The following is a 14,861-nucleotide window of genomic DNA, read 5'->3' as shown; positions in this document are numbered from 1 at the left end:
GGTTTGGGGCGATACGGGGTGAAAACCCACTATCTCAGCCGGTGGGTAAAACGACGTTTCCCTCACCCGTTAGCACACTTAGTGCAAACCTGGGACGATTCCACCCATTGTCTTTTTGAATTGTGGTTTTTTTTATATTGAATAGAAATTATAGGGCTCCATGAAATGACCTTGGAGCACTCAAAATCCACCACATCTTTTTGACCTGACATAACTGCCATAAGTGAAAGTCATTGGTGCCTTTCTCACAACCTTATTCATCTTCAAGCTTTACCAGTAATACCCAGAATTTATCTGGGCTGGATTTGAACCCCACCTCCGAAGTGAAAGATTACCACAATGTTTATCCTTCTATGAGCTAGATTGAGGCGGTAGAGGTAAAAGTTAGAAAAAAAGTGATTGGATGTATAATGGCAAAAGCAAAGTCAATTCTGATGCTGTTATTCCAATAAAAATTAGAACCATAGAACACTACAGCACAAAAAACAGCCATTCAGCCCTTCTAGTCTGTGCCGAAATATTATTCTGCTAGTCCCATTGACCTGCACCTAGTCCATAACCCTCCAGACCTCTCCCATCCAAGTATCTATCTAATTTATTCTTAAACCTTAAGAGTGAGCCCGCATTTACCACGTCAGATGGTAGCTCGTTCCACACACTCACCACTCTCTGAGTGAAGAAGTTCCCCCTAATGTTCCCCCAAACCTTTCCCCTTTCACCCTAAAGCCATGTCCCCTCGTGTTTATTTCTCCTAATCTAAGTGGAAAGAGCCTACTCGCATTTACTCTGTCTATACCCCTCATAATTTTGTAAACTTCTATCATATCTCCCCTCATTCTTCTACGCTCCTAACCTGTTTAATCTTTCCTTGTAACTCAACTCCTTAAGACCCAGCAACATCCTAGTAAATCTTCTCTGCGCTTTCTCAATCTTACTGATATCCTTCCTGTAGTTAGGTGACCAGAACTGCACACAATACTCCAAAGTTGGCCTCACCAATGTCTTATACAACCTCACCATAACATCCCAACTCCTATTCTCAATACTTTGATTTATGAAGGCCAGTATGCCAAAATCTTTCTTTACAACCTTGTCTACCTGTGACGCCACTTTCAGGGAATTATGTATCTGAACTCCCAGATCCCTTTGTTCCTCCGCACTCCTCAGTGCCCTACCATTTACTGTGTATGTCCTACCTTGGTTTGACCTTCCAAAATGTAACACCTCACACTTTTCCGCATTAAATTCCATCTGCCATTTTCTGGCCCATTTTTCCAGTTGGTCCAGATCTCTCTGCAAGCTTTGAAAGCCTTCCTCGCTGTCCACAACGCCTCCAATCTTATTGTCATCAGCAAACTTGCTGATCCAATTCACCACATTATCATCCAAATTATTGATATAGACAACAAACAACAATGGTCCCAGCACAGATCCCTGAGGCACACCACTAGTCACAGACCTCCAGTCTGAGAAGCAATCATCCACTACCACTCTGTCTTCTCCCACACAGCCAATTTTGAATCCAGTTTACAAACTCTCCATGGATACCAAGTGTCTGAACATTCTGAACTAACCTCCCATGTGTGACCTTGTCAAAGGCCTTACTAAAGTCCATGTAGACAACATCCACAGCCTTTCCTTCATATACTTTCTTGGTACCCTCCTCGAAAAACTCTACAAGGTTCGTTAAACATGACCTACCACGCACAAAGCCATGCTGACTATCCTTAATCAGCCCTTGGCTGTCCAAATAATTATATATCCAATCTCTCAGAACACCTTCCAATAATTTACCTAATAATGACGTCAGGCTCACTGGCCTGTAATTACCTGGTTTACTTTTGGAGCCTTTTTTAAACAACGGAACAACATGAGCTACCCTCCAATCCTCCGGCACCTCACCCGTGGCTAAGGACATTTTAAATATTTCTGCCAGGGCCCCTGCAATTTCTACACTAGTCTCCCTCAAGGTCCGAGGGAATATCATGTCAGGCCCGGGGGATTTATCTACCTTTATTCGCTGTAAGGCAGCAAGCATCTCCTCCTCTTTAATCTATATATGTTCCATGAAACTACTGCTTGTTTCCCTTCCCTATACACTATGCCAGTTTCCTGAGTAAATACTGATGCAAAAAAATTGTTTAAGATCTCCCCCATCTCGTGAGGCTCCACACATAGACGACCACTCTGATCTTCAAGGGGACCAATTGTGTCCCTTACTGTCCTTTTACTCTTAATATACTTGTAGAAACCCTTCGGGTTTACCTTCACATTATCTTCCAAAAATTGTTGCCTACTAAGTAAGAGTGTTTGGAATTTGCAATCTGACCAAAGGAATGTTAATTTATTTACAGCAAAACTCCTTGATGTAATGCCCTTAACATAGAAAAATGAATCAGTGTAGAATATACACCGTTTGGAATTTCAGAAATCTATTTTCAGATTAAAAGTGGGTGTTTCTTTGGATGTTGTGAAATGGTACTTTATATGTTCTAGCTGATTCAAAAGATTTGCAACACCTAACAAAGTCTAATGCAGCTCAAAATTTAGGCCTAGTTTTTGTTTTATGTGGATTTGAGCTTCTAGAACAGTCTGGTTCAGAACTGAACACCCTCCAAGTTTTATGTAAATGGATAGCTCTGCTCATGTGATTGAGAATGATAAATTGGAGAAAGAGGTTTCGATGGTCCATCTGAGTTTGCATTGACTAGTTAGCTTGACCTCATTCATTTTAGCATACCTGACACTGGTGGTATGGATTGTAAAATGGTTTTGAAATATTAGCTGCTGAATTATCTACATACTAACAGATTAGATAGGTAACTTGTTAATTTTTGATGCTTTTTTAATTTCAAAGTATGTGCATTTATGTAATCTGTCCATTATTGTTTTATAGGATGAAATTATAAGAGTCGCGGAAACAGGACTCCTCTTCACATAACCCGAGGTGATGCTTGCTGTTGATATGAAAGGGACCAAAACAATTTTGAGTTGAATTGCTCAGTACTAATTTGGTGGTTCCCGAGAACATCCAGACCTACATCATCATGAATAGTGATGGGCAAAGCATTGCAGCGGCACAGAAATTATTATCAAGCCCCAGCCGGAGTTCCAGCAGCTCTTTTAGACCAGATATTCGACAGGTACAGCATATTCTCTTGTGTGCCTTTTACTCGTAGTTTGTGTGTGTAAATTAGCATATATTACAAAGTCATACCTGCAGCCCACATGTGCCCTTAAAAAAAAAAATTGAATGGATGATTTCAGACCACCACCACCCTTTAATTCACATGGTAGCACTTGGCTACTAAAAAAAAATAGTTGGCCACAAATTTTTGCTTTTTGCTATTTTCTTTTTACTTGATATTAATGGAATAGAACCATACTACTATAGCACTAACTGAGATTGCGACTGTGCAATAGAATATTGCTTTAATGTGGTGGTCAGTTAGTTTTGAGCAACAGGACACTAAGTAAATGAAATAAAAACAAAAGTCTGGTAGCATCTGTGGAGGGAGAAACAATTAATATTTCAGGCCAGTGACCTTTAATCAGAACTGTTCTGTGTCCTCGTATATTATTTGGTATACCTGGCTATGTTGCACATAGGTAATTTTTCTAGTAATTATTCTAAATCATATGTTCAGTTAAAAGTAAAGTGTTTTGTGCAGCCTGCTTTTTCATTGTGAGACTGCACTGCTACTATTCTAGTTTTTTTATTTGAAAACATAATGGAGATTGCTGTGGTATTTGAGATAATTATGTAAGGTACTGTATTGGTAATCATTTTAGCCTGCTGTTTGAAATGGTATAGTTTGAGAAGGAATGTCTTTATAAATAGTTCTGAATGTTATGTATTTGTCTCTCTTAAATATAAATATGCATGTAACAACCCACCAAAGGATTACTTCAGATGATTGTCTTTACAAGCTTTCGCACTAAAATAGATACTGATGTAACACTTCATGATTAAATGAGGCCTAAGAACCAAAGGGGGCGATTCCCTCTGTTCCCTGTTTGTAATGAATCATTAAGGCATATATAATGAAAGTGTTTATGATGTCCCAACGCCTCCACTTAAATCAGCTTCACATGACAGATGCGAATTTAAGTTGAGCAAAAATGACCTGGTGTAGGCCATCTGTTCTGGAAGGGAAGGGTGAGGTAGAGCTTGCACAGAATTTTCTGACCGCAGTTCTTTTTGCCAATTTAGTAGGCTACTCGCAAATAAAAACTTACTTGGACACCATGACCTGCACGGTGTTAGAGAGTAGGAAACCCATTGAGGCTGCATCTTGCCATTAAATGGCACATCATTATGCGATAGAGAAGAGAACTATTTGTTCACAATAGTACAAGGAAGGTGTGCACTGTTATTTCCAATATTAAAAGGCTGGTGACTCTGCTGGAGCAGGTGCACCAATAGAAGGTGGTGCTGCTTAAGGTTGAAATCCAGTAAATTAAAGATTCAGGCTGGCTGAGCAAGTGTAGTCACCCAGTCCTTCATCCTTGGCTCCACATAAGGAGTAAGGTTACTGCCTGTGCCACAGGACTAAAACAGTTCTTATCAAAGCCAAAAATTAGATCCTATATGACTGACAAAGGTTAAACTATCCCTATTGGTTCTTCTCACCTTTTGAGACAGTCGGCTGCACCATCCTTCTCCAATGCTTCTCCACTAGCGTTCGGCTGGGTGAGATTGCGCTCAGCTGGATCCATTCTTATTTACCTAACCGTAGCCAGACAATGGCTGCAATGACTTCTTGTTCCAGTACCATTAGCCCTGATGTTCTCCAAAGATCTATACTTGGTTCCCTCCTATTTCTTAGCTACATGCTGCCCCTTGGCGACATCATCTGAAAACACAGCATCAGTCTTGACATGTGGAAATGTTGAAAGCTTTATGGCACAGAAAGATACCATTCAGCCCATTGTATCTGCTCTGGCTGGAAAAGAATATCCAACCTAATTCCACTTTCCAGCTCTTGCTCCATAGTCCTGAAGGCTGTGGCATCTCAAGCACATATCCAATTGTTTTTTAAATGCAATGAGGACTTCTGCCTTTACCACCCTTTTCAGGCAGTGAGTTGCAAACCCCCCACCATACGTAAATATGATTTAGGAGCAGGAGTAGGCCTTTTAGCCCTCGAGCCTGTTCTGCCATTCAGTAAGATCATGACCGATCCGATTTGTGGCCTTGACTCCAAGCTCCTGCCTACCCCAGTAACCTTTAACTCCTGTGTTAGTCAAGAATCTATCTACCTCTGCCTTGAAAATATTCAATGACCCTGCCTCCACTGCTCTCTGGGGAAGAGTTCCAAAGACACACAACCCTCTGAGAAAACATTTCCTCTCATCTCGTCTTAAATGAGAGACCCTTTATTCTTAAACTGTGTCCCCTAGTTCTAGTCTCTCCCAAGTGGAAACATCCTTTCAACATCCATCCTGTCAAGTGTTTCAATAAGATCATCTCTCGGTTCTTCTAAACTCCAATGGAGATAGGCCCAGAGTGTCCAACCTTTCCCCATAACATAACCCCCATCCCAGGCATCAGTCGAATGAACCTTCTCTGAACTGCTAATGCATTTGTATCCTTTCCTAAATAAGGAGACCAAAACTGTACACCAGTACTCCGGATGTGTTCTCAACTGCGGCAAAATACCCCTGCTTTTATATTCCATTTCCCTTGCAATAAACATGGAGTGTTCATAAAAACCATTGTATCTGTTCATCAGTTTATTTCATACTAAATTATTTTCAATCAACTTCAACTTTATTTGCCTATGTTTTTGTGCAAATTCATTGTACGTTGAGTTTTGGAATATTATTCTTATTTTTCACCAATGATGCCCTTAACTTGTGGCTTCTTCATATTATTGATCATGGAAACATGAAGTTGAACGTGAATTGAAACTTTTGTGCATATGAAACATGTAAGCTCTATCTCTGGATTCTTATTCATGTATTTTCTATTTAAGCTTCAATAAATGTTATGAATATGTACATATATTTACATAAGCTGTGTTGGTCTTATCGGTTCATGTAATGTTTAAAAATTACACTTTGGATGAATAAAGTATGAAAAACAACTTGGAAAATACTGGATCTGGCAATAACTGTGGAGAGAGAAACAGTTAATATTTCAGGACAGTAATCTTTAACCGAATTGGAAACAGCCAACAATGTAACAGGTTTCAAGTAAGTCCAGAGGCCGGAAAAGAGATGAGGAAAGAATAAAGGAGAAAGTCTGTAATAGAGTGGAAGTCAGGAGAGATTAATGACAAAAGGAAGGTGCAAGACAAAACAGGATGAAAGAAAAGACAAATAAAGGAACAATTGGTCTAGAGGAAGTGTAAATGGGAATAGCAGAATCGTTACTAACAGCTGCTGTCTGGCAAAATGGGGGAAATGGTTATGATATTCATATTTGTGTGAAACTTTTACATGGGATGTTTCTCTGAAGAAGACTGGCCAAGTGGTCTTGGGATTCTGAAGTTGTTAAAATGATGAGACTGCGAAGAAGAGCATTTGAGGCATTGATCCTTGAAGTGAAAATGTGAACAACGGTTTCAGTGGTGTTTAGGTGTTAACAAGTAATGTTCAGGAAGTGGAAGATAGCAGTTACCAATTCAAGTTTTCAACAAAGATCGCATTAGCTGTTGGCGGGAAAAAAATTCTAACAAATTAAGTGCTGACAGGTACATTAGGTATCTGTGTATCTTAAATCCTCACATGGATCTTTAGATGCAACTTGGTGACCAGTTAAGAGGGAAAGAGTCCTTTGTTTGGGGACTGGGTTGAAGGAATTTTGGAATGTTTTAAAATATCTCTGGTAAAATCTACAAGTAACTCAACTATGATTCATGAGGAATAACCAGGCCAGAGTGTGGTAATGACCACTGTCTCAGCACCCTCGTCCACCACCTCCACTCCCATGCCAGACCATTCAGGCAAAACACACAGGGGATTAAATTGGGTATCCTCTGCGTTGTAGTGTGACTGAGTCGCCTATTTGTAATAGAGTTGATCTGCAGACAACTTTCTAAGTGGAAACATTAGGGGCAGGATTTTGCCCTTGGTAGGGGCGGTCGGGAGGCCGACCGCTGCCCACGATCGGTACCGCACTGTGATTTTACGCGGGTGGGCCAATTAAGGCCCACCCAGCATGGAATGCGAGCGACAGCGCTCAGCACTGCCTTTGCGGGCAGGGAGAAGAGGGCGAACAGGCCTTGCGCGAACTTTGCGCATGCGTGTGGAAGAGCGCTTCAATCTTCCTGAGGCATGGAGCTGCCTCGGAGGTGAAGCACTCTTTGAAAAAGCTTAATGAGCAAAATAAAAATGTCAAAACATGTCCCCTCATGTGACTCTCACATGAGCAGGAACATGTTTTTAATTCAAGTGCAAAATTTTTATTTGCTTTAGGAATCCTCAGCCCACCCGTAGATGAGGCTTCCTAAAAAGTGCAAAGGCTGCTTGGCGTTTTCACCTGCCCACCAACCGTTATGTTGGACGGGCAGTGTAAATTTGAAATTAATTACCTTTTTTAATGGCCTTAATAGGCCTTTTAATTGTCGGCGGGCGCGCTGCCGACTCCATGCGTGCCTGCCAAGCGAAATATCACAGGCCAAGCAATGATGCCGGCAAGCTCACCCAACATCATTGCGCGTCGTTTTATGCTCAGCCGGGTCAGGCACGTGTCCGCCTGCTGAGCTCAATATTCTGCCCGAGGTTTATTTACAATACAGCCAGCAGCAATTACACGTGTGCTTTCAGCTCCATCTCTATCTCGACATTGAGGAGGTAGCCCTCGCTGCTAACATTGGTTTACACAGATCATGTGATCTTACATCACAGGACTTTTCTTAAAGGCACAGTCCAACATTTAAAAAAACCTTAATTACTACACTCTGAAAACAGACAGGAGGATCCTGATGCATATAATTAACCTGGGCCTGTTGATTAAAATGTGGGCAGCCCCCTACCTTGGTTAAGTTATATGTTTCTATTTTTGCAGGTTAAGCAATTCCTCAATTTTTACAATTCTCATTCTTGTTTTCACACTTGCCATGTCTCAATTCTCCTTATCTCTGTAACCTCCCACCCCTAAAACCCTTTGATGTATGCATCATCCTCTAATTCTAGTCTCTTGAACATCCCAGATTTTAATTGCTCCTCCATTACTTGCTGTGCATTCAGCTACCTAGGCCCTAAGCTTTGGAAATCCCTCCAATCTCGAGATATGAGACCGGTGGGCTGGCCTTATATTGAGATGCTGATGTGTTATAATGAAGCTCCTGATGTCCGATGACGGAATGCGGCCCACCATAGGGCGGAGTGGACGATCGTAAACTGGTTTCGTAACATCGTGAAACCGTTTTTTGGCTGCCTTGCCATATTGTCTGCTGGCCACCAAACAGGCCCAACGCCAGCGGGCATGGAAAATTTCGGCCATAAGTAAAGATGGCTGTTTTCATTCCCTAAAGGACAGCAGAGAAGCTAACAATCTAACATTTTTTTTTTACTGATGCTAGCTTTTTATTTCTACATTTAAAGTAAAAGCTGAATTGAAACACTCTCACTGCCCTGGTGTGATTTGAACTTGAATTCTGTGGATTATTAATTCATGTCTCTGGCATTACCAGTCTAATGAAACTTCCTTATTCTTGCATTGGGATGGTAGTGCACAGCTTGGGTGATTTGACTGCATTTGTTTTATTGCATGTGTTGTGTTGCTACATTAGTCAAAATGTCACAGTAATGCAAAATGTACAATATAACTGCTAGTAAAATACATCGTGGTTAGCAAACAGAGAACTAAGTTTTAACTTGAGTTCACCTCAGTTTTTAAGCTTCTGATTTTTTTCTAGTAACTGATGTACTCCCCACTTCAGTAGGTTCAAATTATAAAATATATTACAGAGCTAATGAGTCACATAGAACGGTAGGTCCAACTGAGAAGCTATTTAAAATGTACTATGTTTAAAACATCTATGAGGGCAGTTCTAAGGAGCAGAATGGAGCATTGGTAATCAACTGAGTTTACAGGTGAATTAATTATTAGCCCAGTGTGAAATGTCTGTATTTCAAAAATATCCTGAATGCTTTGATTTCTTTTCTTGAACAGGACAGCTGGGAGATTGTGGAAGGACTTCGAGATAGTATGAGTAATATCCAAGAACCACAGAAGCAGGAAGGCTACTTGCTGAAGAAGAGAAAGTGGCCCCTCAAAGGCTGGCATAAGGTATGCTTTGTCTATAATTGCGGTAACACTGTGGTATGTTAATTGAGCACTTTTATTTTTAGAACTTAAAAATCTGCATTAATATATTAGCAGACTTAGAAGCGATGTATTTTATTCATACATTTTTTGGTGCATGTCTCTACTTTGAGCACTGCATAATATTATGGGCAACACAGTACCAGTTTCAGGTAGGAGATTTCATTTGGTCTATCTAACCAAGTGGCCTCCAACCTTTTTGGTTGAAGGACTACTTTTCAAATAGATTTGTAATCATTGACTTGCACCACCCCCTCAACGCCCTGGCCCATCTAAACTATGCTATATAATAATCTAAATATGAAATTGTTTCATGTAAGGAGTGTTTTAATCGTGCTTTTAAGAAAAAGTTATTTACTTATATATATTTAATTTCAGGTTACTAATAGATAAAATATTCAATCTGCTCTCAGCACTCCCCTTTCTGTGCCCGTTCCCAGATGAGGCACCTAACACACTTTGTGCCGCACATGTGTTTCGCTCCATTGCTGCCTTCCTGCTCATACGGAGCTCATATTTGGCTGCCCACCTGTAAGGCCAGCTCTTTTTAGTAAATTCTTGTGCCTGCCGCGCACCGCCCCCCTCCTGGCAGTGTGAGAACCACTGATGCAACCTATCAATCCACTATATTGTTTTGGTAAATTTCTAATAACCCTGAATCAAATTTGTTAACCGCTACAATTCCTTTTTGAAACTTATTATGGGTTCTTGTTCCACCACCCATATTTGCCACTTTTTTCTTAGTAAGAAAGAAAGTTCCTGCTACATTTCCAATTTTACACAGAAACATAGAAACTAGGAGCAGGAGTAGGCCATTCGGCCCTTCGAACTGGCTCCGCCATTCATTATGATCATGGCTGAACATCCAACTCAATAGCCTGCTCCCGCTTTCTCCCCATTCCCATTGATCCCTTTCGCCTCAAGAGCTATATCTAACTCCTCCTTGAAAACATACAATGTTTTGGCCTCAACTACTTTCTGTGGTAGTGAATTCCACAGGCTCATCACTCTCTGGGTGAAGAAATTCACCTCATCTCAGTCCTAAATGGCCTACCCCGTATCCTCAGACTGTGACCCCTGGTTCTGGACTCCCCCACCATCGGGAACATCCTTCCTGCATCTACCCTGTCTAGTCTTGTTAGAATTTTATAGGTTTCTATGAGATCCCCCCTCATTCTTCTGAACTCCAGCGAATATAATCCTAATCGATTCAATCCCTCCTCATATGTCAGTCCCTCCAACCCAGGGATCTGTCGGGTAAACCTTTGCTGCACTCCCTCTAAAGAAAGTACATCCTTCCTCAGATACGGAGACCAAAACTGCACACATCCCAGGTGTGGTTTCACCAAGGCCCTGTACAATTGCAGCAAGACATCCCTGTTCCTGTACTCGAATCCTCTAGCTATGAAGGCCAACATACCATTTGCCTTCTTTACTGGCTGCTGCACCTGCATGCTTACCTTCAGTGACTGGTGTACAAGGACACCCAGGTCTCGTTGCACATTCCCCTCTCTCAATTTATAGCCAATCAAATAATCTGCCTTCCTGTTTTTGCTACAAAAATGGATAACCTCACATTTATACACATTATACAGCATCTGCCATGCATTTGCCCACTCACTCAGCTTGTCCAAATCACGCTGAAGCATCTCTGCATCCCCCTCACAGCTCACACTCCCACCCCCCCCACCCAGCTTTGTGTCATCTGCAAGTTTGGAGATATTACATTTAATTCCCTCATCTAAATCATTAATATATATTGTGAATAACAATTTTGTTTTGTGAATTTCTCCCCTTCTGCTTAAATTCTGTACATGGCAGAAAAGCTTACTTGGATCCAATTTCTTTGATTCTTTTGTAATTTGTGTGTATTAACATTCATTTTTTGGTACTTTGCCCAATTTGAGACTGTCTGCAAATTTGGTCCAGACTTCCCTCTAAATCAGCATAAAAATTACATGAAGCATTGGGCCCAACCCAAACTTTGTAACACTCGATTAGTAACTGGCTGCCAACTAGATAACTGCCTATGCACTGAGACATGTGTCACATGCCTTCTCAAAATCTAGGTAGATAACATCCGCCATGTCTCATCTACTTACTTGGTCTGTTATCTCAAAGAAATCCAATAAATGAGACAACTATGAACTCCCAGTTTTAAAACTATGCTGACTATCCCAATTTAGCTTGTGGCCCTCAGGATGCTCCCTTGTAATGAACTTAACGATGCTTTCACGCCCTTCCTCAATAATAGAAATAAGGCTCAAAAGGCCTTCAATTTAATAATTTTTTTTGGAAGCTGTCTAACTGGAATCAGTTGACTTGAGTGCAGCCAGTTCTGAAAGAGGCATCTGCTGGAGCATTCTCAATTGTTGAGAAAATTCCTTCACCTTTCAAACTGGGAGCCTAATCTACCTTGAGCTTCAACAACCTCCCCACATTGCCTGACTTGTAATTTTAAAATATGCAGTCTACATTCACAAATTCTGGCATTTCTGCTTTCATTTCTTTTGTGAACATTTTGAGAAATAGCAGTTGAGTACTTCAATTGTTCTGTAGTAATTTCTTTATCTATCGACATCACATCCTCATTGTCTATTTTTAGTAGGCCAAGATTTCTTTGCATCCTTTACTTATTCGTAACTAATGCTTTAACTTTTCTGATTTATGTTTCCAGCTGTGCTTCCCTTGCAATCCTCCGGCCTACCTTTGCAGATCTCACAAACCTGTTCCTCCTCTGAACGTTAGAACAGTTTGTCCTGATTTTGCAGTTGTAATGACGGGAAATTGTCAGCACTTGCTGTCATTACTCATCTGAAACTGACAACAATTTCTGGACTCTGCGTGTGTGCTGTTAAGTGAGGAAATCCACAAGTTGCTGTCAGTGATTCTATACCCCTCTATAGAGTGTGCTTTTGAAGTCTCTGCAGATGGCCTTAAATTAGAATTCACTGAGCTGACGAGAACTTCCCCTCTGACGTTGTAATATCACTGTTTAAAAATAATTGCACCTTGTTAATGAGATGTAACTGGATTTTTAACAACATGCCAAGTTATAGCAACTGCTGGACAACATCTGTGACCCTGGAAAACTAATTTTATATTTGCATAATATTAAATGTTTCCATTGACAATTACATATTTTTATAACTTTTTTTAATGTGCATTTCCCAATCTTTGTTTTGCTTTCTGTAAAATGTATAAAAATCAAAGGATAATCAGTGCTACTTCCAGGTTTGGGGACTGTGATTGGCTTTATGTTTTATGCTGCTTGATGATCTTCCTGGAGATTCTCTATACTTGATATCAAAGTATAGTTGAGAAATGTGATATCTATGCCACGCAGATTGCTACATCTTTGTGGGCAACATTCTTCAGGTCAGTGGTATGCACGCTCCCTCATCACTGACTGCAAAATCCAGGCCATTGTATACTTTCTATTTCATTCTAATCCTTTTCACAACTTTGTTAGCAACTTAACTGGCCTTACTATTTTTATTCTGTCTTTGACCTATTTCAAAAATGAATTTTTTTTGCACCTTTAAAATCTAACCCTCTGAAACAATTGTAGTTTTCTTTCTGGGGTATTGTCTCATTTTACCATTCTCGTGCATTCTCTTGTGCCCTAAAAATCAGCTTTAAAATTTAAGCTTTTTAATTGGCTTCTTTCTTATCTGCAGACCTGATTTTAATCGATCCCCCATTGAGAGCTGTGTCTTCAATTGTCAGGGCCTGAGGTTCTGGAATATGCTCCACGAGCCTCTCCCTACCTGTCTCTCTTACTTCAAATCTACCTCTTTAACCTTGCTTTTGGTCACCAGTCTTCATTTCTTATGTGGCTTGGTGCCAAATTTTATTTGATGTTCCTATAAAGGGCCTTGGGACATTGTACTGTGTTAAAGATGCTATATAAATGCCAAGTTTTTATTTTCTGCCAGAACATTATGGCTGCTAGATACTAAATATTCCCATATTTCTAATTTGCTTATTGTTACTTTTACACTCAGAACAGTAGAACAATACAACACAGAACGCAGCCATTTGGTCCATCAGGCCTTTGAAAGAGCCTATCCAATTTGAGTGCCTAGCAATTTTGTTCCTTTTCCAGTATTTATCCAATTTCCTTTTGAATGTTATTGAATTTACTTCCATCACTCTTTCAGGCATTGCATTCTAGATCATCTCACATCTCACCACAATTTTGGTTTTCTTTAATATCACCTCCTGGTTCTTTTTGCCAATTACCTTTAAATTTGTGCCTTTTACTTAGTGACCATTCTAACACTGAAAGCAGCTTCAACACAAAAACAAAAACAGAAATACCTGGAAAAACTCAGCAGGTCTAGCAGTATCGGTGGAAAAGTTGACGTTTCGAGTCCTCATGACCCTTCAACAGAACTAAGTAAAAATAGGAAAGGGGTGAAATATTTTTGACTGCCACTGAAAGCAGCTTTTCTTGTTTATTTTGAACACCTCTGTCAAATTTCCCACTAACCCTCTCTAATGTAAGGAGAACAACTCCAGTTTCTCTAATCTCTCCATGTAACTGCAATCTTTCAATTTCGGCTCCATTCATTTGAATCTCTTCTGTGGCCCGTCTAAGACCTTGACATCCTTAAATTATGTTGTCTGGAATTTGCCACAATATTTCAGCTGAGGCTTAACCAGTGTTTTCATAAAGGTTTAGCATAACTTCCTTGCTTTTTGTACTCTATGCTGGAATTTTCTCATTAGAAATGGGAAGCGGGAATTGGGATTAATTCTGGTGTCATGATCCCACCTCCATCCGTCAGTGCCAGCCAGCAGAATATTCAACCCTCAGAAGGCAGATGACCTGGAGTCGGGTCTGCTGTCAAATGCTAAAGTGGCCAGGTGAAAAGGTCCACCTACATTCCAAGAATCATTACACTGATTTGAAGAATTGGGTCAAGGTACCCCCCTGCCTCCAATCCCACTTTATAAATAGCACTTTAAAAATCCTATAATAACGGTTAGAAATAGTTGAAAAGCTTATAAATCTGTCAGACATCACTTGAATAGGCACTTGAAAAATCATTAAGCTCCCCAGAAGCTCATAAATCTGTCCACATAAACAAACATCACTTGAAAACCCATTATCCTTTTCAGGAACTTGCAAATTTGTCAAAGCCATCAAACTCTCCTTCCCTAGGACAGCTGAATGAACAAGTTCGGCACCACAGAATCCATGAGTGCTTTTGAAGGTAGCCAAAAGTTCATATATCTGTAAAAGCCTTCAAACAGCCAAACAGATGGCTGAGGTGATATGCAAATAATGAATGAAAGCAATGGGGAGAGTTTAAACAATTAACTTTGAATCTCTCACTGGGCTAGCTTTTCAGTATTGTACAATGTAAAATAGATTATCTACTGGTTAAAGTTCTATTTTATTGCATTTAAAGACTTCAAAAAATTTTTGCAATAGTGTTCTTTCACTTGACAGCTTTCCAGGTGTCAAAATTAAGAACCTGGCAGCCGCATTATTTAATGGCCATTTGCCTTTTCCAATCACAACACTGTCATAACTCACTTTAGTAAACACAGATGTAACACGGGCTGCAGCATT

The 14,861-nt window shown here is 40.3% G+C and overlaps 1 protein-coding gene across 12 annotated transcripts in view; it reads left to right on the top strand.

Annotated features, from left to right (window-relative positions):
• The window catches only part of osbpl3b (oxysterol binding protein-like 3b), a 240,609-nt gene that overhangs the window by 74,920 nt on the left and 150,828 nt on the right, over positions 1-14,861 (top strand). For 11 of the 12 annotated variants that reach the window (XM_078538974.1, XM_078538963.1, XM_078538969.1 and 8 more), the window contains 2 exons: positions 2,897-3,143; positions 9,125-9,241. In XM_078538974.1, the coding sequence (XP_078395100.1) occupies positions 3,048-3,143; positions 9,125-9,241 (213 nt within the window). In that variant the 5' untranslated portion in view covers positions 2,897-3,047. The remainder of the gene's footprint in view (positions 1-2,896; positions 3,144-9,124; positions 9,242-14,861) is intronic. The other variant, XM_078538973.1, reaches the window with a different exon arrangement.

This window comes from Cetorhinus maximus, chromosome 3, assembly GCF_964194155.1.
Source record: "Cetorhinus maximus chromosome 3, sCetMax3.hap1.1, whole genome shotgun sequence".
Classification (NCBI taxonomy): Eukaryota; Metazoa; Chordata; class Chondrichthyes; order Lamniformes; family Cetorhinidae; genus Cetorhinus; species Cetorhinus maximus.
This window is presented reverse-complemented; position numbering and strand designations above follow the sequence as displayed.